The 22,215-nt window shown below is 44.4% G+C and overlaps 1 protein-coding gene across 1 annotated transcript in view; it reads left to right on the top strand.

The window, feature by feature from the left end:
- Positions 1–5,351, top strand: part of Bcl2 (BCL2 apoptosis regulator) — a 165,513-nt gene extending 160,162 nt beyond the window's left edge. The window contains exon 3 of the mRNA XM_047526569.1: positions 3,622–5,351. Within this exon, the coding sequence (XP_047382525.1) occupies positions 3,622–3,756 (135 nt within the window). The 3' untranslated portion in view covers positions 3,757–5,351. The remainder of the gene's footprint in view (positions 1–3,621) is intronic.
- The last annotated feature ends 16,864 nt before the right edge of the window (positions 5,352–22,215 follow it).

Raw genomic sequence — 22,215 nt, 5'->3', positions numbered from 1 at the left:
GGAGGGGAAGGGCTGGCGGAGAACAGCCAGAGCTGGTCTCCCGAGGGCAACTTGGTCCTCCACCATGCCAACAGGTGGCTTGGAGCAACCCACGTTAACCCTCACGACCGCCGATTTTATGGTCACTGGGGAAGTAAATAAGGCTCAGGGTTGGGTGATATTGCTCAAGGCCATACATTTATAAAAACAGAGCCTGCCTTTTGCCTGGACTTTTCTCCAAGTTCAGTGCCCTTTGCAGACCCCTGAGCTGGAACACACCCAAGTGCCATTCTTTGGGTCAAGAGATACCGATTTCACTCTTCTCACTCCCAGAGTGACATTTCTCTGTAATGTGTGTGAGAGGCAACTTGTACCGTCCATCAGAAGCGCCGTGGTGGGTGTGGGGCCCCCGGGAGTTACCCAGCTCCGGGAGCCCGGGCATGAGGGACAGCCTCCCATACTGTGGACCAGGCATGCTGGGGGGAGATGCCTCCTGGAGTCTGTGCCTGCTTTCCCATGATGGCTCCATATCGAGTCTCGTTTTGTCAGAGAAAACTGTTGGTGACTAAAGAATTCAGGATCCAACCTTGATGTGCTCAGTGTCTGCCAGATTGCGGACAGCCACGCTGCTGCCCTGAGCAAATCAGGTGACACTCGGCCGGGCTGTGGGGTTCGAGCCCATCCCTCCCTCCGGGAGAAGGAGGGGAGGGGAGGTGTTCGCAGCTGTGCCTGCCAACCTGGGCGTCTTGTGAGAGGCAGATTCTGCCTGAGAAGGCTGCAGCTTGCAGCCCGTGGCAATGGCACCAGGCTGCACCCCAGGAGCACCAAACGTGCGTCTCACTCCTGCTCACGGCCTGGCTTTCTAGGACTCAAATTTAGACCTTTTTAACAATTGACTTATAAAAGAAGAAGAAATCCTTTGTGCCCGCTCCTGGTAAGAGTCTGGGACCTCCAGAGGTCGGGAGCAGCCAGCGGCCGGGCAGGTACTTGTCTGAGAGAACCGACCCCAGCTCCCTGCTAGTGGACCGGCTCTGTGGACACACCAGGGGACTGTCCCTCCACCATCACGGGGCTTCTTTGAAACTGGAGTTTCTCAGCCTGCACATTATGGCTTTGGGGGCTGGATAATTCTTCGTGGTGGGTTATCCTGTGCATCGTGGAGGTCGAACAGCATCCCTGGCCTCTACCCACCAAATGCAAGTATTTCCCCCACCCACATGAAAACCAAAAGCGATTCCAGGCATTGCCAAACGTTCTGTGGGGACCAGTATCACCCTCAGTGGACCCACCATCCTGACCCTTGCATGGGTCACAGAGTAGCCATGAGAGAGGGAGGAGGGCTCAGCCCGAACCTTTCAGGATGGCAGATGCAGAATGGACGAATGATCAGCTGAGTTCACTTCTAGGAATTTACTTCAAAAACGCAACTAAACAGATAGATTACAATTATGTACAAAGATATATCAAAATATTGTTTACAATAGCTAATGTTAAAAATGACCTAAGTTAAAAGTATGGCATATAAACTGGGCGTGGTGGGGCACGCCTGTAATCCCAACAGCTTAGGAGGCTGAGGCAGGAGGATCGTGAGTCCAAAACCAGTCACAGCAAAAAGTGAGGCACTAATAAGCAACTCAGTGAGACCCTGTCTCTAAATAAAATACAAAATAGAGCTGGGGATGTGGCTTAGGGATCGAGTGCCCCTGAGTTCAATCCCCAATAACCCTCCCCACCCCCAAAAAAGTATGGCAAATATATATATGAGTAAATGGCAAAATATTATACTCTCATGAAAAATAACCATGAATCTATATTTAAGGATGCAAGAAGTTCCCCGTAATAATATCTTAAATCTTTACTTCAAGACCTCTCCTGGATTCCCAGAGGTTCTTACATATAGAAGGAATGATTACAGATTAACATACATCTGGGTATACATCCGGGTAAAGTGTTAGACCAAACTCAAACCAAAGACTGAATTCAGAAAGCATTAATCATGCATTAAACAAATATTTTCAAAGCTTCTACATTGTATCCAGAGTCTTGGAGGAGACAAAGATGATCCCTGGTTCCCCCACTAGGAATTTACTTCAAAAACACAACTGAACAGAGTACTGTTCCCCACAAACAAAAACTCTCTCAACATTGTTACAACCTCCTCTCCACAGTGATGCCCAAAGTCAAGGCAGCTACTATTTCCTGTAATGAAATTGTAGGCTTCGATTCAAGGTTGCTGGGAGCAGTGTGGAACCATATCTCATTTCCATGTCTTCAGATCTGATTAAGTCGTGCCAAACAAAAAGAAGATATTTACTAATTTCCATATCCAAATGTTCATTCAGGGAATTTCCCAAATTGTCATGGGGTCCAAATGTGGAACAGAATCCTCCCCCAATCCAGGAAATGAGCATCGAATAGCATCCAACGATTTGTTCCTTATGAGACGGTCCAGAGAGGGAGCCTTGCTACAGCGTTCTGCAGACTCCAGATGCAGCCACAGGAATGGAGGACAAGTCCCTGTCTTCCCCCGGGACCTGTGTGTCCAGTGACACGCCACTGACCCATACTTTGTGGACCTCATGACTTGAGTTAAAGACAGGCTTGTGGTTGTTCCGTCCGGCCACCCATGAGAAAAACCCTTCAACAGCTTCCGTTCCCAGGGAGAACCCCGCTGCGTCCTGAGGCTCAGCACCCACTGGTCAAACGCCCTGTGTCCAAACTCCGCGCTCTGCTGGAGCAAGTGCCGCCACAGAGCTGCTGTCAGTGGAGTGAGGACGCTGCTTTGCACCCACGTTCAGATCCTGGCCCTGCCACTTATCACACCTGCCCCTTAACTCTGTGAGTGGCAGATGTTTATATTGTCATGATAAAAATATTGTGATATATAACTTCCTACATAAATTCTTATCTATTTGTTCAGTTACTGTCTTAATACATTTCTAGATGTGAACTCAGTGACCATCAAAATTGCATCCTGCAGTCACGAAGGGCTTGTCCTAGGCCATTCCGTCCCTCAAGGGTGCCCTGTGACTCATGTCACCTTTCACAAAAAGCTGGCACATTTTTTTTTTTTTTAATCTTCAGAACAGGAAAAAGTGAAATTAGGATCTGTATGAAGAATAAAAAAAATAATGTAGGCTTCTGGTACAGAGCCTGGCATACAGCAAGTGCTCGGTAAGCACGTGGTAGTTGTTGCTATTGCTGCATTTTATTATTTTTATGAATGACCATGCTAGCTGAAGTTGCAGAGCCTCCGGTGTTTTCCAGCCGTCTGGTGTTTCTACATTTCTCCTCATCACGTCCTCTCCAGCACCCAGGATGCTCTATGGTATTTATTTTGTGTGAGTCTGCCCTGTCGGTTCCAGTAAATAAAAGCTTCAGGAGGTAGAACTTTTAGCCTACTGTATGCACTGCTGTATCTCTAAGGCGCCTGTCATGTAAACAGTTCCCAGTAAAATACTTTCTGAATGAGTGAAAAAGTGGCTTTCGAACCACTGTCTCCGAAAGTGCTTTTCCTGTCCCCTCTGGCCCTTCTCAGGATGCCCAGGCTGCTGTGGCCAGAGGCCCTTCTGGGACAGGGGGGTGTTGGCTGCACTCTCTCTCCTTCTAATGCTTTCTTTTCCATCCTCCTCCCCCCTGCAGGACGCCTTCGTGGAACTGTACGGCCCCAGCGTGCGGCCCCTGTTTGACTTCTCCTGGCTGTCTCTGAAGACTCTGCTCAGCCTGGCCCTGGTGGGAGCCTGCATCACCCTGGGGGCCTACCTGGGCCACAAGTGAAGTCTGCATGCCGGCCCCAAACAAATATGCAAAAGGTTCACTAAAGCAGTAGAAGTAATATGCATAATCAGCAATGTACCAGGAAACAAAGTTATGGTATCTTTAAAGGAAAGCAACACACACACACACACACACACACACACACACACACACACGGCTTTCAGGCAAAGCGTCGAATCAGCTATTTACTGCCAAAGGGAAATATCATTTATTTTTTACATTATTAAGAAAAAAGATTTATTTATTTAAGACAGTCCCATCGAAACTCCCGTCTCTGGAAACCCTACCACTAATGGCCAAGGACCACTACCTGAGATTCCACCTGCTGGTGTGCCCAAGAACCGGACAGGCTCTCCACGTGGACTGGACTAGCCATCCTCTGAGGAGCAAACAGATGGGCCAGGCACTGCCCGCGGGGGAAGCTGGGGTGCCGGCTGCTGGAGGTTGGGTGAAGGCGTTCATCTGACTTGCATTCATGGGTCCTGGGGGGCAGCGAGGTTACAGAGGCAGGGTGCTTAGAGGGAAGTCTGTTTGCCCCTGGCCTAAAGAAAGACATTTGCATGTGACTCACATGGTACATAGCCAGTTAGAGGACAGAAACTAGGAACTTCAGATGGATGTGGTACAGTGAGACTTCCCGCTGAAGGACAGTGAGGAGAAAAATGCCCTTAAACCATAGGAAAGTATTTTTTTAAGCTACCAATTGTGCCGAGAAGCGTTTTAGCAGTTTATACAATATCATCCAGTACCTTAAGCCCTGATTGTGTATATTCGTATATTTTGGATACTGAATACTGGCTCTGTCTGAGTAAGAACCAGAATCCTCTGCATTCAAGGAAGTGGACATTTTGGTGACTTCTTTGGCATCAGGAAGGCTGCAGTCACCCAGAGCATCAGGCGGCCACAAGTGCCTGCGTTTAAGAGTCTGACTCCTGCAGAACCTCCCGTGTGCCCCAGCCTGGAGGCCTGAGCCCTGGGCCCGAGCGCGGGCACTCGCTGGCCTCCTCAGAGGGGTCCAGCAGAGCAGCGTGGCCTCCGAATGTTTGGGAGCTGATGGAGCTGTCAAGAAAGAGCAATAGTGGACCGGCTGGGCCTGGTACCCTCCTGCCCTCCCAGTCGGCCATCTCCACCCAGAGCGTGGAACGGGATCCTGGGAGCCAAGCCCCTTCGTAGGACATTGATCACTGTGGAAGGAGGGAGGCTGGCCCTTTGCCTTTCCTGGCAGAGGGACGTGGCGAGAGCTGGGAAGCCACAGCCCAACCAGGTGCGAGGGAAGGAGAAGGCTAAGGCCCTTCAGGCTGCTGCACGTGGGCATTGGTGGCCCCAGCTTGTCTGTGTGGTTTAAAGCAAGGCTTTAAATGATTTTGGGGAGGGTCATAAATCCTAAAGGAAGCATTGAGAAGAGGTGCCATGGATTAACTGACCTATGTCTATGGATTTACATGTAGAACATTATCTTGTCATTGTAGTTTGGTTTTATTTGAAAACCTTATGGGGTTGCAAGGGGGGGGGGCAGTTCCAGGTGTAGAATGTGGGAATTATCTGTACATCCTGGGGCATTAAAAAAATTAAAACAAAAAAAAAAAAAGCAAAGGTGGAAAACTATAGACAAGTAGTAAAAGAAGTGAAATCTCTGGCTAATAAACTAGAAAGTATTTTTTTCCAAGTTTAGAATCAGCCTGGAGGCATTGATGGAATAACTTTGTGGCATTATCACTTATATACCATTTATCTGTATTAACTTTGGAATGTACTCTCTTCAATGTTTAATGCTGTGGTTGATATTTCGAAAGCTGCTTATTAAGAACATACATGCATCTCAGCATTTTTTTAAACTCATATTTAGTTTTTGCCTCTACACTCTTTTAGCAAAAATGATAATTTTCCATTTGAGAGTTTTGTCTTTTGAGTCTTCAAAAGCATTTGTGAAGAGGTGGGCTAAGCCTGAGTCTCAGCTACCTGAGAACCCCTGGATTTTACTGGCACCAAGGAGCTTGGTGTTCACCAAGTCATGTGCATTTCTGTTGACAGGATGGTTTATCCTGGTGGAGAGGTCTGTTGTTGCTTTGACCTTGTCTCTTAAAGGTTGGCTTGTTCCTGGGCAATTTGGCATTTGATGTGTGTTACCTAGGATCACATGCATGTTTGGTTAAACCCAAGAGGTTCGTTCAGTTGAAAATCCAGATGGGAAATGAGCAAAGGATTCGAATCTGGCCGTGACAGTTCGACCTTTAGAGAATTGCTTTATGTGGCCTGCTTCAACATGGACCCATCCAGAGCCCTCCTGCTCTCCTCCCACAGGGCCCTCCTGTGGCTCTCCTCCGGGCCCTTCCTGAAACGCAGTGGCGCTTACAGTTCACCGAGAAAGCAGGAAACCTGTGGTGTGGAGCCAGACCTCCCTGGTGGGCCTCAGGGAACAAGATGATCAGACCTTTGAATGATCCTAATTTCTAAGCAAAATATTATTTTATGAAAGGTTTACATTCTCAAGGTGATGAATATGGAAAATCAGACCCTGTGCTGCTATCCTGCCAAGAGCGTTGTGATGGAGTCTGTTTCCAGCTTACTCCAAGTGGTGACACCCTCCGAGCTGCTTTAGAAGTAACAATGAAGAACATGGACATTTTTAATATAAAACCTGTTTGTCTTTTGTTATTGTTGTTATTGTTCAAACTGGGATTTGCAGAGTATTTGAAAAAATGTATATATATTAAAAAAGGTCATGGGGCCTAACTTTGGTTGGTTTCCTTTGGCTCTGGGGCTTTGTCATCTGGTTTGAAAGGTAAACATACCCAGCCACCTGACCCCAGAACTGTACATTATTGCCGCTAAACTCGCTCTAAGAGTAGTTCATTTTGCATTTTTCTTGTTGTTAAAAACATGCTAGAAAGCAATGAATGTATATGAAAGCCTCATTTAGTCATTTTTTCTTTTTTTTGTGGGGGAGGGGGCTCCATTATTTTGCAAATGGGCAACAGAGACTGAGTCTGACACTTCATCTCGGGAAGGGATTCACACCTCAATCTTACCCCTGCTTTCTGCACAAGAAGGAATGTGCTCTAAGTTGACCAGGGTCAGAGTAAAATAGAGCACACACACTTCCCAAATTGGGGTCAGGGCTCTAAAAAAGAGCCCACGAGAAGAAGGTCCAGCAACCTCCCAGGGCTCCCAAGCCTCCCTGCACAGGTACTCCTTCTGCAAGAGAGACCCCAAGGACACTGGCAGCTTCTGCAGCCAGCAGTTCACCCAGAAGATTTTGCAGGAGTTGAAACTTCTGTATGCTTAAGAATTGGATCAGAGTCACATTTTAGAAATAAGGAAGCCCCTTTCTATAATTTAAGCAAAACACCAAGATCCTCTGTCCAGGTCACCTGTCTCTGCACCTTCAGGTGTGGCCTTCCTTCATACGGGACTTTTATGTAAATGCTGATTGCTTACCATCTAAAGGCCTGGCTCTGGCCCAGTGGGAAAAATCAGAACGTGCTTATAAATCAAGAGGAGTTATAAGTCGAGATTAAATGTAAATAGTCATGGCAATCCCAACACATGTTGAATCCTCCCATCAGGGATCTGTGGATAGACACAAGTGCAAGGAGTCTACACTCAGAATTCAACTTCCACTAAAACCATTCATTAATGTGACCTTCAACTCTGATTCCAGTTGTACTTTGAAGGTGGTGGCTGTTTTTATACTTTCTTATCACTTACAGTTAGTAATGTACACCTCCTCTATCAGGAAAAAACAGGAAGGGTTTGAAATACAAGCCAGTCTAAGGAAATTAGGGAGTCAGTTGAAATTCTATCTGATCTTACTCTGTGGTGTCAGTTGCCTTCCAGACGAATGTGGTTCCACACTTTTTAAGAAATACAGTTCTACATTGTCAGGCTTTTGAAGGTTCCAATCAGATCTGTATTGTTATTCAGTTTGGATCTTTCAGGGATTTTCTTAAAAAAATAATTATTATTATGAGACAAAGGACATTTGTTGTGAGGGTGGAGGGACGAAGAATATTTAAATGTGTAAAACATTCCCAAGATTGGATCAGGGAGTAGAGTTTTTCAGAATAGCCAGAATTGTGGGGTATGAGGCACTTTTATTGGGGTCAATTGATACCTCCACAAAGGCCCTCATGCTGGCAAATGAGCAGCAGTTTTTGCAGTTCTGTGGTGTTTAGATCCCAGGGAGACTGGCATGATTCAACGTCCAGCTCAGTTCAGCAATGCAGGGGAATACATGTCAAGCTGGATTTGTCCAATGGGTATTTAAGCAATAAACTTATGGTTTTTACCAACAAGATATTTAATGACAACCTCTGGTTGGTAGGGACATCTGTTTCTAAGTGTTTGTTATGCACAATGCAGAAAAAAATTAATAAAATTAAATAAAACAATGTGTAACTGAATTGGGTAAAAGATCATCCAAGTCCCTTAGCCTCATCCAAGGTATGGTTCTATTCTATGTCTTTGAACAACTATGAAGTATGCATCCTACTGGACCCCAGGAAAACCAGATGAAGTACAAATGGGACCATATAGTTCATCAGGATGGTACCATACAAGTTCACCAGGACTGTTCAAGAAAATAACTTAAAGCCAATGTTCTATGGATGCCAAGGTTGTTCTGAGTACCAAACTCAGCATGGAAGATGAAAACACTCATAGAAGATGAAGGGCTAGTTCATCGGAAACCACGGGCCTGTTAACCAATATGACTGTATTGTAGATACTCTGTGAGGCCATGCACCTTGCCATTTGGGAAATCTGCAGGGGACCCTCCAGCTAGCTCTTTTCATTAAATATTTCCCCTCTAAGGTAGCATTTGAAGAATTGAGGGCTGATTAAATTTCTTTGGGGGAAGCTTGTTTTTTTTTGTTGGTTTTTTTTTGTTGTTTTTTTTTTTTGGTGGTTGTGTTTATTATATCTTTGTTTTCAACCAAGTTTTACTTTTGTTTGGAATTACTGGGGTTATTTTTGTTTTAAGTAATATAAGTATGCAGTTAAGTTTTTTGTATTGAAAGCTTTTGTTATCAAGATTTTCATACTGTTACCTTCCGTGGGCTGCTTTTAAGATGGAAATTTTTTAGGGGTAGCTGATATCTGCAACACTGTATATACAAAAAATATGATAAGCATACTTTACATAGTTAAGGTAAAGTAAGTCTCCGGTTGGCTTACTTTAACTATAATGGCACTTTGTGTTGTTGGAAAATGTCACATTGCTATTCAACTTTCCTTGTCTGTCCAGTTAATGTTGTGAAGAAAAATAAAGTACAGTGTGAGATATTGGTGGTGCCCGAGATTGTTTATAAAGTGCGAACATGATTTTTTCCTTGCCATTCATCCTCATTAAACAAAACTTTGGAAAGCCTTCTTAACAAGCCAATAGAAGGATCATGAACCCCACTCTAATGAAGCCCTCAGGGACCAGCCAACCAGTGAAACCGCCTGAGAAGGAGTCCCCCCACTTTTTTTTCTTGGTCACTGATCATCCTGCCTAGGTCCAGGATGGACCAAACTTGAGTTGTACTCCCCAAGAGAGCTCCTGTCACTGTTGGGTGCATTTTTCCATATGAACTAGAGATCCCAACCTTTGCATTCCATAAGATACAGGGGTGTATGAAAAGTAGGGAAATTAGCTGCCCATTCCATACTGAAGCTAATGTTCTAAGACAACCAAAGCAGGCACTTGCTTTGGCCCATGTAAACCTTAAGTTGCAAGGGATCTGATGTGTCCTGCTTATGTTTGGGTCCTGCTCTCCTGAGCCTCTACCCAGTAGTACCCACCTGTCCAGCATCTGCTGGATAGAACACCAGGTACTGACCACCACCTGTTCTCCCACCTTGGAAGGTAGGCATCAGCTTCTGTTTTGTAAGAGAAAACAGACTCAGAAGTTAAACAGTATGCCCAAGTTCCCAGTCATCCTAACTTTAGAGAGGAAGGACTGGAGCCCTGGTCTGGCTGATCCCAGGGCCTGTGCCCCATCCCTTCTTTCAGTCAGTGTTCTCCACAGCGCTGAGCCAAGGGGTATGACCTTTCCAGAGGTACCCAGACATGGGATGTGTCAAGGAATCGATGTTCTCGACACCCATGGGTAATCCTCCTAAACTGGCCTCCTTCACAGTGCACCTCCGATCAGACCAGTCCCTACCCCCACCCCATCAGTCATCTGTCACTGCCCCAAGCCTTGCTGGACAGCCCCGCAGCAGTGCTCAGCCAAGCCTCACTCGGACCCGAGAGGAAACCACATGGCTTGAAATTAGCCTGGTATCTAGCAAGTAGTTACACCATGGAAATGAGCAAAAGAGACAAGGCAGAGCACTTTTTCTTTCTTTTTTACCCAGAGACTCAACTTACCTGCACACTATGGTCCTAGAGTGTTAAAACCCTTGGGTTGACAAAAGGCATGGTCTGAAATCCTGGGGCTCTGATGACAGGGGCACAGATCCTCAAGTCAACTGTGTTTCTGTCTTCGACAGAGTTGCAAGGGTACTAAACCAAGTCTACTTATAGATATCTTAAAACTGTGATTTTATAATATAACTCAGACGTTCAAAGAGTCGAGTTCGGTCACTATAGCAGAACTCTTTCCAGTTCCATTTACTGATGATATGAACAATGCTCCTCAGAGCTAATACCCATAACAGTGAAAAGCAAGAATAGACTTGATGGTGAACCCCAGTTCTTTCTATAAGTAATTTCTATTTATGGAGATGTGTCCTGTGTGGTGAAGAGATAAACCAGCCCCATTCATCTCACTACGAGGTATATTGCCAATAATATGTTAAACTTATATTTAATAATTATTTATCATAATTATATTTGTACATTGCATCAATTGGGTAAAAATAATTGTAATTGTTGCTCAATCCAGAAATTTTTTAAAAAGTCAAACCTTATAGTCACAAAAATTCAGATTTGTAGAAAATCATGAGAAGCTAAATAATTTTAAACTTTCAGTTGTACCAAAAAAAAAAAAAACTACCCTATTAGGATTAAATGGAGGGGGGTAAAATCATGAATTTGAAGAGAAAAAAGGAAAAACGTAAAATTTCTAGAGGTCAAAAATCCCTCATTTCAGCATGAAATGTCAGCGCACACCTGTCATCCTGGCAACTCAGGAGGCTTGAGGCAGGAAAATCCCAAGTTTGAGGTCAGCCTGGGCAACTAAGCAAGACCCTGTCTCAAAATAAAAAAGAAAAAGGTCTCGGGATGCAGAACTGCCCTGGGTCCAATCCTAGGTCCTACAGAAGGAAAAAAAAAAAAAAAAAAAAACCACAGCTCATTTCTGTATTTTTCATGATGATAATGTGAGTATCACTTCACTATGGTATTTAGATTCTAATACAATTAAAAAGGAATACAACACATACATTTTAAAATGTCAACTGTCAACTTCTCAAACTAGCTTCTTGTTACCATGTGTCAAGTTTAATTTCAAAGCAGCCTCAAGGAAAGAGGCTCCCAGAAAGCCAGCCCATCCCGCCATTCACGTTTGGAAGAGACAGGTACAGAAAGAAACGGTTGCACAACAGAGGCGTGGCTGGAGCCTGGGAGGTGTGCTGAAGGCGGCCGGTAGGAGAACCCAAACTTCTCAACTGTTCTTAATTCCTTTGCAGCCTGTGCGGAACTTACCGAATCATTCCATCGGGAATCACCATTGCATCATGGCGGGGGCTATGAATCACAGCACACAGCACAAAGTTCAGAAAAGTCACTCTGAGAATCATTTTCTTTCTCAGACTATTAGCAATGCACTGAAAATTATATCTTTAGTAACTATCTATAATAAAAACTTTTCAAATTAAACGTCAACTTCAACATGTGCACAGGTGTTACCTGCCTGTCCAACTTCCCTTAGGAGGCGTACCAGGCAACCTGATGGAAGATCCCTCCCTGTGAGCCCTCTGCCCTGCTCAGACCCCTCGGGACTGAAAGGAAGCTCAGGGCAGACATGCAGGGGAGGCAGTAGACACTTGATCGACAGAGCTTTTGTGTTCAAATGAATCTGCCAGCACCAAAAAGCCTGGTGATTGGATGATAATAATAATTATAATACTTACTCAATCTAGGAACAAAAATTGCATAGACTTAGGGTCAATGAAATTCATTTCAATGAGTAGAGGAATCTTCTTTTATAGAAAAAAAAGGAGAGGCTAATCCATTTTAAAGGTTAACTTTTAAAATATCATGTAGGATAAATGGGAGGTGAAAATATGAGTTTGAGGAGTAAAAGGGACAATGTGAAGTTCGTAGGTGTTAAACAAAACCTGTTTCTGTATTTCTCATGTAGACTGTGTTGAGTTTCAAATCATGATTTCAGTTTCAGATCAGTGATTTGAAACTCATTATGGTACATCAATTCCATTATACACATTTTAAAAGCAAAAAGGCACATTTGGTTGGTATTCCTGCCCCATGTTAATGGGAAGAGGAGAGAAGGAGACGGATTTAGAGTGCCTATATTGTGTTGTCCCACTACACACTGCCACCAAGGAGAGGACTGCGCCTTGGTTCTCTGACAGTCTGGTGCCAAGAACAGAGGACTTGCCAGACAGGCCCATTCCAGGGCAGGGTTGGCCCTACCACCAGCCTTAGGGGACCTGGAGTCTTGGGACCTGGAGAACAGGAACTCCTCTTTCAAACAGGAGCAGCAAGCAAGAAAGAATAACCAAGGCCAGAAAGGTAGGAGACAAACATTGTAGAATGATTATGAAATCAACTCTCACTGAGATCTCACAAAAAATCTCAGGAAATAGGTATTAATATCCCCCACTTTACTGATTTCAGAAATGAGGCTGATGAAGAACACAAACAATAATAAATGCTAGAGAGGATGGGGGCGGAAATGAACACTCTTACACTGTTGGTGCAATTGTAAGTTACTTTAATCACTATGAAAATCAGTATGGAGGTTCCTCAGAAGACTAGAAACAGAACCACCATGTGACCCAGCTTGTCTCTTCGGAGTGGATGGGAGCACCAGTCTTCTGAATTTATCCTAAATAATTAAAATCTTCATAGTACAGTGATACATGCGTACCCATGTTTATAGCAGCACAATTCACAAGAGCCAAAGGATGGAACCAGCCTAGGTGTCCACCCATGGATGAATGGATAAAGAAAATGTTGCACATACACACAACGGAGTTTTATTCAACCATAAAGAAGAATGAAATTGTCATTTGCAGGAAAACGAATGGAACTTGAGAACATCATGTTAAGTGAAATAAACCAAACTCAGAAAGTCAAGGGCCATATATTTTTTCACATACATAGAAGAGAGAAAAAAGGAAAGAAAAGGTGGGGTGGGATTTCATGAAAATACAAGGGGAGGGAGGTGGGGAGGGAAAGGGGAGATTGTGGGGAATAATATTAACCAAATCATATTGTTATATCTTGTGCATGTCTGAATATGTAACAACAAATCCCACTGTTACGTACCTATTAAAAAAAATATAGGGGAAAATGAGGTTAAAGGTGGTCTGTTAGTTAAGGTAGGCTAGATTAGGCTGCAATAACCAATATAAAGGTACCTTAACAAAAAGAGGGATGCAGGTGCGTGCAACCCTGCTGAGCACCTCTCCCCTAAGCAGTGATGTGGGAACCCAGCCCCCTCCTCTTGTGATGCATCATCTTCAACAGGAGAGACACACAAGCAGCTGGAGCCCTTCAAGACTTCGGAAAGCAAGGGGACAGTCTTCCCTCTGGATGTCAGATCTTCAAGTCTGAAAGCAATAAATCAGCTCCTGGGGTTTGGCTCCTTCAAGCCTTCGCCATCCTAGGTGCACGCACTTGGCTTCTCAACATCCCTTTGGAAGATCACACCAGAGTGCAGTTCCAGTCCCTGGCCAGCAACTGTCCTGGCCCAAGTGCTTTGAGGCTACCGCTTCCTGGCCTGAAGGCCACGCCTCCAGTACCAGGTCAGAAGCACATCTGTGCTTTCGCCTGGATCCGGTGCTGCTGGCTGTCCCGTTGCTATGGCAGTACCCTTGGCACTGTTTTTCCATGAGCCACTAGGAAGCCCGTGGAAACTGATATTACTAATTTCTTTTGACACAAACGCAAATCTTGGCATTTCTGAAAAATTTCATTTTCTTTCCAATCCCCCCAACTTGGATTCCATTCCTGTGAACATTTGAGGCTTATTTCTTTCTTCTGTTTTATAATCTAGCCCTCTAAATTTGTTTCATCCACAGATTTGGTAAGAAAGCCTCCTATACCCCAAAGTCTGATAAAATTACAAAACAGGTCAAATGTAAACACACAGCCCTGTGCTGCTCTCTTAACATCTCTCCATCTAAACTAGACTACAATTTCTTGTTGTCCTTTTTTTTTTTTTTTAATATATATAGCTCCTTAATTTGCAAAGCAAAGGTAAAAAAAGGTTGGAGGCTTTTTTTTTATATCTTCTGTAAATATTACTCTCTCTGTGCCTAGTTGTATTCTTTTTGTTGCAAGTATGTTTAAATCCATTTTTGCAAATGTTCAACATCTCTAGCAATTAAAAAAATGTAAATTAAAACTACACTGAGGCCCATGCCTGTAATACCAATGGTTAGGGAGGCTGAGGCAGGAGGATTGGGAGTTCAAAGTCAGCCTCAGCAACAGTGAGGTGCTAAGCAACTCAGTGAGACCCTGTCTCTAAATAAAATATTTTTAAAAAGCTAGGGATATGTGGCTCAGTGGTAAAGTGCATCTGGGTTCAATACCTGGTACCAAAAAAAGGAAAAAAAAAAAAAGAATACAAGTCACAATAAATATTGGTGAGGATGTGGGGAAAGGAAATGCTTATACATTGCTGGTGGGAGTGCAAATTGGTACAACCACTCTGGAAAGCAGAATGGAGATTCCTCAGAAAACTAGGAATGGAACCACCATTTGACCCAGTTAACCCCATTGGCATATATCCACGATTTAAAATTAGCATTCTACAGTGATGCAGTCACATCCATGTTTATAGCAGTACAATTCACAATACTTAAGCTATGGAACCAACCTAGATGCCCATCAACAGATGAATGAATAAAGATATTGTGATATACATACACAATGAAATATTACTCAACCATAAAGAAGAATGACTTTATGACATTTGCCAGTAAATGGATGGATCTGGAGACTATCTTGCTAAGTGAAATAAGCCAATTCCAAAAACCCAAAGGTCAAATGTTCTCTCTGATATGCAGATGCTAACACACAATAAGGAAGGAGGAGAGAAGTTTAGTAGATTAGACAAAGGGGAACAAAAGGAAGGGAGGGGGATAGGAATAGGAAAGACAATAGAATAAATCTAACAATTTTCCTGTGTACACCTATGGAAATACCTAAGTGAATCCCACCATTGTGCCCATCCACAAATATGGGGTCCTAATTAGAATAAAATATGTCCTATGCTTGTATAATTTTATCAAAATATATTTACTGTCATGTATAACTAAGAAGAACCAATAAAACAAAATTTCTAAAATCCCTTTTTGCTATTTTGCATTTTTTTAAAAACTGCAGCTCATTTCCCTCTGATCCGCCTTGTCATGGTCTGTCTTCCCATGTCCTTGCTCACATACTCCTATGCCATTCATGAAACATGCTGCTTAAGTATCTTAGCCTCATCCTTAAAGAAAGTCATATTCCTAGAGTGATCGGGTCTCTGTTTCTTCTCTCTTCTCTCATGCCCTAGAAGAGAACATTCTCTGACTTGACTTTAATTACAGATTCCTTGTAGGGTCTCCTACACTCCTTCATGGACTCCAGCATAAGAATTTCTAAGGCTGACTGTGAAAAACTCTGAAGGCCTGTTGTTTTTCCCTATTTGCAAACTTGTAAGGGAACAAGTCCAAGTGCCACAATTTTATGGATGGTAGTTGAACACAGGAGACTCCCGGTCAGAGACAAAGGACAGTTTGTTACTCACAGTAATTGCAGTTGCCAGAGTGATCAGCCTTTTCAAGTGGGGTTCTGAAGCCTCAATTCCCACAGAAAAATATGAAGAGTGCTAGATGACACCTGTGCATGAGACAGGTTGTAATACAGGACAGAGACTGAGTTTACGGAACTTGAATTTCTTACAACGGGTGGTAAGCCTGTTTGCCCTCTGTTCTGGAGTGACGTATTACCTCTGTCTGCCGAGGGTGTCCTCTACAGAAACATTCTTGAAAAGATGATCTGGAACAAAGAGCAGTCCACGCCTTGCTTGCAGGGTAAACAGAAATACAAGGGACCCACAGAGAATTTGTCTCCCTGCAGTGCCGCAGAACAAGCCTATGCCTGCGGCATGTCATACCACCAAATGCTAAGACAGCAAACTGTATCCCTGCTCTCCAGAACTGTGTTTTAGACATAAGCTCAGCCCTACACCATCGAAGTCCCTCCATTTGCACACGTTCCTAGTATCAACATCACTTTAAAAGGATTGTACCAAATATGAGCCTGGCTCCCTAGTGAAGGCCTGACTTGATTATCGAAGGTAAGCTTAGCTCTTCTCTTTCAGCCACCTGCTGCCCATGGACACCTGGATGTTTTCTGTCATCTCAACTGGAGCCAATTATAGGTAAAATCAAATTTATAATCTACCCCCAACACAGGTCCTTTCTTAGCTTCCCTTTTCTATCATTTACCAGTTTTCTAGATTAAACACCTCAGGCACATCGGTTGGCACTCAATGTTTATTTTGTGGGTTGATTAACAGATTCAGCCACTCAAAAAGCATTTGTTCAATGTTGTCCTGCTCTAAAGGCAAGTGAGGGCTGGGCTCCAGGCCTCAGGAATTACTGACCAGTCCTTAACCTAAGGACTCCCGTTCTTCTGTCTTACATGTTTGTGTTAGTTTTTAATATTTATCTTGAACCACTTAATGGTCTCATTGTGTTCTGGAGTACCTTGTCATTGACATTACTAACTGTTGTCTTTCAAAACGGGCTGCTTGTGCCCACAGATAAACCCTGCACCTTTCTCTCTTTAGCTGAGTCTTGAACTTTTCTGCTTGAAACCATCGCCTGGATGTCATGGATTTATGGATCTTCCTCACCCCTTGTCTATTGTCCAGTTCTGCACGCTCTCCCTCTCGGAGCCCTGCAGGCAGTTGGGGAGAAGCTGCAAAGACTGAGCGAAGTTTAGCAGCGAGCAGACCCAGGGTGGCCCTTATCCTCTCTCCCCAGGGGAACATCATCTCTTACATCCATGTGGAACCTCTCAGAGAACAAAAGGGGGAAAAGGAGGAATAAAATATTTATAGGAAAACTATTTCTCACAAGCAAGCATTTCTTCTAAAAGCTTTTAGAAATATAATTATTTTTCTTCTTCTTGGTTTTTCTGTTTTTAATATGAAACACTTTCAAGTCCTCTGGTTTGATTTCCAGGAAGCAATAATCCATTTTGCCCTGGGTGGAGTTTCGGAAAGAAACTAGGTTTCCGAAGTGAAAATGTTTCCATTGAAATTGCCACATGCAACTCTTGGGGCTTCTTTAAAGTTCTTGCATAATAAGGGTCCCATTCCCGGGCCAGCTTCTCTCCTCTGCTCTTTACTGCGAGTCTCTGTGCTATCTGAGCCACAAGTGGCTCCTGGTCACACTCCCCCTTGCCTGCCCACTGACTGGTAGCCTGAGGGGACACTTCTGGGACAGCATTGCCCAACAGAAATAAAACGTAAGCTACAAATGTGAGGCACATTTTTCATTTTCTAGCAGCCACAACAAAATCTTTACCTAATCCCATACAATAGAGTTTAATGACATATTTTATCTAATCTATTGTAACATATAATAAATGCAACATTTACCCAAAGGGTTTACTTTTTGTGTGTGCGCTTTGAAACAGATGTGGAATTGATAGTGGTTACACATCTCAGTTCAAAGGAGCCAGTTTCAGGTGCTCAACCACCAGATGTGGCTGGTGGCAACCATGTCCCGAGCATGCTCTGACTCTGGGTGTAGTTGTGCTTCGGCGCAAGCTGAGAAACACGTCCATCAAATGCCTTCCCTGCGTGACCCCCGGCCCCACCCATACCAGCTAGTTAGTTGCTAAGGCAGGAAAACATCTTTCTCTCAACTCCCTCAACTCCTCTTTTCCAAGTCTGCCCCAAGAGTTCTTTCTTTTGAAACATTTTCTGGCCATTCAAAGGGGAAACCAGGTCTGAATTATGTCCGATTAGAGTATTGCTAGTCCTATTGGAAGGCAGTGAACTCTTGCAGCAGATCAGAGTCCTAATCTGCACCTGCTAAAAGTATGACCTTGGGCAAAGCCTTTGGCTTCTTTAATCTCTACTCTCACCAATTCAATGGGACGTGATCTTCTGCCAGCCTCATGGGATAACAGGGTAAAGGGAGATCCAAACGGGTAATGTCAAGGCATTGTGGTGCCACCAAAATGGAAAAGAACAGTGCTTAGTATTCTTAATCACTAACAGCTGTACAACTACAGAAAACAATGAACCCAAAATGTCTACAAAGATGGTATAAGGATTCAAATTAAGAAACTGAACCAAAGAAGCAAATTCCTGCAATTACCCACAATGTCAACAATTTTCTTAACTACAACCAAACCTTGACTTGTCATTTTTATTTACAGAGAGAGGGGTGGATCGAGGGAGAGAATGATGAATGACACCCCCAACCCCAGATAATAATCAACTGTGGTCCTTGGAGCCAGGTACACATCATGAGGATGCATCTCGATATTACCTAGCAATAAACGTAGTTGCAATCTTGACAATGGATCTTCAGAGAGCGTTGCGCATGGACCTGATGTTCAAATATGAACAGTTTGAGACGTCCACAGAGAGTTGCTGTAATATCTCTGCTTGGTAACCACCTGGATATTTCCTTGCACTGGGAACCTTTAGATTAGTGACATTAGCTTCTAACATTCCCTAAGACACCACTTAAAACTTACCTTCTCATTGTTTTCTTTAAAATGAGGTCTGTGTCCAGGGGAACAGAGGCATATGTTGTCTTCATTCCTAAATTGTTCTCTCCCAAGTGTTTCTTAAAAACAAAATTCCAATTTGGGGCTTTTCCCATTTGCCTTCACTAATTACTTCCTTTATGTTCACCCAGTTGTGCAGCAACTAATTCAAGTTCAAATAGAACTCAGTCATTATTTCATCACACTCATCTCTTGTTTCTAGAGAAGCCATGCGCAAAAACACAAAGACAGGAACTAAGAGGAACCAAGAGGGGTCTTGAACTTGATGAGGCCAGATCATCACGCCAATCTAATCATGTGAGATCAAGCGTGTCCAGGCCCAAAGTAGAGAACATATTCTCACCTCCAAATCCACACCCCCTATTTGGGTGGTGTGTAGGAATTAAGGAGGTCAACCAAATGAGAGTGCTCGAGGGCTGTTAATTCAGAGCTAGCTGCAGGGCAAGGGGGTCAGTCAGAGCAGCAAGAAAACACGGCCAGGCTTGGGGCTCACCTGGTCAGAGGTGGTTGGCATGGGGAAGCTGGAGGTGCGCTAGACGTTGGACACCCCACGTGGTTGGTTAGAGGTACTTATATGTCTTACTCCGATTAGTCTTAAACTGGAAGCAAAGGGGAAATTCAGAAAGCCCTCAGTGTGTGTTCAAATCCTGGCCATTTGGGGCTGATTGTTAGAGGCGTCATTGGATGGCTTCCTGGATTGTTGCTAGGATAGTGCTCTGACTTCCGATAAGTCCGTCTTAAGGCACGTTGGCTTCCTGGGCTGTTTACTACAGACAATGGGCTGGTTTCCTAGACTGGTTGCTACCAATTACAGGTCAGAGTTCTATTTTTACACACAGTCTGGCCATTGTTCATTTGTAGATCCAGTCTCCCAGGAACAAAAAGGAGCCAGTAAGGATGGCAGGAACTCAGACAGGGATAAACAGGAATGCTTAGGAATTATCATACCCAGTCCCCAGACTAGGCAATACCTGGCAGCCACCCAGCGATTTGTTAATGACATCCTCTGAGTCCTCACCCCTTCACAGCCACACAGCTGGGGATGCTTTTCACCTTCCCCGCCACCTCAGCTGAGACAGTGCCTCTAGTGCACAAGGAACCCTGCAAAAGGCACCAGGGAGACAGATGTGGAACTCAAATGCGAGAACCAGGCACATGTCGGTGGACTGATGTAGCTGATGGGATTACTCAGGGGGACCCCAGTGTTTGAAAAGCTCCCTGAGAGAGGGGACTGGGAAGCTTCTCCTTGGGTTCCAGCCATCCTAAAATGCACGACCGTAGATTTTCCGGCAATGCTGAATGCACTTCCCACCACCATCCTGGGTGCCCTTTATGTAGTGTGGTGGGGCTTCAAGTCAGACTTGGATCCTGGCTCTGATCATATAATTTCTTTCTTTCTTCTTCTTCTTCTTCTTCTTTTTTTTTTTTTTTTTTTTTTTTTTTTTTTTTTTTTTTTGCATCAGGGATCGAACCCGGGGGCACTGAACCACTGAGCTACATCCCCAATCCTTATTTTATTTTATTTTTTTAATTTTGAGAAAGGGTCTCACTAAGTTGCTTAGGATCTCACTAAGTGACTAAAGCTGGCTTCGAATTTATAATCCTTCTGCCTTAGTCTCCCAAGCCGCTGGGATTACAGGCATGCGCCACCATGTCCAGCTAATAGTATAATTTCTAAAAACAGAATAAAACCACATGGTGCTGAGTGCTGTAGATCATTGTCTCATGTAATCTGTCATGACAGCCCTATGCAGTGAGCACAGTTATTGCTGAATTTCATAGATCACACTGGTCTCAGACCACACTGCCAGCAGAGCTGTGTCCCTTCTGCAGAATCTAGGGGAGGATTATTCATTTGCCTTTTCCAGCTTCTAGGCATCCCCACGTTCCTGGGTTCTTGGTCCCTTCCCCACGTCACTCCAGCCTCTGCTTCCTCCTCACATCTTCTCCCTCACTCTCACCTGATGCTCCCCCTCCCTCTCTTAAGGAGCCCACCCAAACAATCTAGAATAATCTCTCAATCTCAATGTCCTTAATTTAATCATGTCTGCCAAGTCTATTTTATTGTGTAAGGAGATATTCACAAGTTCTGGAGATTAGGATGTGGACATTTTAATTTGGCCGACCACAACAGATGAAGAGATTGAGGTTCAGAGAGGTTAATTCATTTTCACAAAGTCTCACAGCTAGGAGTAAAGAAAATGAAGATTCAATTTTCCAACTACAGGAAGCTTCCCTTTCTGAGTTCACCAATTGGCCCTTGAGGCCAAACTCAGCATGGTGTCATGTAGGTAAAGTATAATCCTGCCCCCACCCTTCCCCACAAAGGCTGGTCCCACCGCTGCCAGCCAACACCGGCAGCTTCCGGTCATCCACACTACCTGGATCCAGACGCTCCAGCCTTTAAGAAGACCATCAACTTACAGGGGAGAATGTCCGATAGCCAGAGATGCCTCTCTTCAAAGCTCAGCCTCCAGTCCCACAGCCCAGACCACCAGTTTCCCCGGGGTTTCCGGTCTGCTTGCCTCCGGAGCCTTTCCCATGCATGTCCTGCTTCCACTCTGGACCCCTAAAATCCTTACTTAGCTCCACCCACAAAGCACATGGGGTGATGTCTTTCCTGCTGCTGTTCCTGTCCCTATGTCCCCCTCATAATAGGCCAAGAATTAGAAAAATACCGGGTCTGACCAGTATTTTTTCCATGATCATGACAATACCAGTCCCTGAATGTGACTGCTGTGCACTGAGGACCCATCAAGGAAGGGTGGGGGCAGGACCTACACAGCACATCCCGGGCTGAGTCCCAAGAGGGATAAAGACCCACCACAACAGGAGGAAGAGACGTTGGTACCACCGTGGAGGCCCCTCCTCTGCCCCCTTAACTCTCCCTCTGGACTATAGGACAACTGAGGAGCCCTGCTTCATCACACAGGGCAGGATTACACACAGTGGGCTACCTGTTGAGGTGTGCTGACTCTCTGACCTGCTGGGCTCTGACCTTCCTTTCCCAGATCTGTATCATTTGGATGCTCCATTGCCTCATCTGACCTTCCTAGACCTGGTCTCTTGTCTCCTCTAAAATTGGTTTGTGATTCTGGAGAGCAACCTTCTGCCAGGTAATTTGGTCAAAAGACTGGCCAGACCCTCAGTTAGCAGTCTCTGCTCAATATAGTCACATGCAGGGGAGACCTGAGCTTCCCATGGTGTCTTCTCTAACAAAGCCCCAATTTAGAGAAACAACCCTTTATGACAAGAGGAGACGTACTGCTAGGCATTGGGTTTCCTGATTGCGTGTGGGCCGTAAGGGCCTGGGAGAGCAGGGGAGCGGGATGCTTCATAAAGGAGAAATTAATAAATACCACGGTGAGCCCAGACTCCCTTTTATCTTCTGGCTCTACCGTGGTTCAGTTACCTGTTATGGTAATTGCAGATCAATTTCAGTTAGTGAATAACTGAATTCCAGCACTCACTTTCATCTCTTAAAGGAAGCCTGGCAAGAAAGGTGGCTTTCGGAGGCAGTTCCTGAGCTCCTCCTATAG

This window comes from Sciurus carolinensis, chromosome 15 (genome assembly GCF_902686445.1).
Source record: "Sciurus carolinensis chromosome 15, mSciCar1.2, whole genome shotgun sequence".
NCBI lineage: Eukaryota > Metazoa > Chordata > Mammalia > Rodentia > Sciuridae > Sciurus > Sciurus carolinensis.
This window is presented reverse-complemented; position numbering and strand designations above follow the sequence as displayed.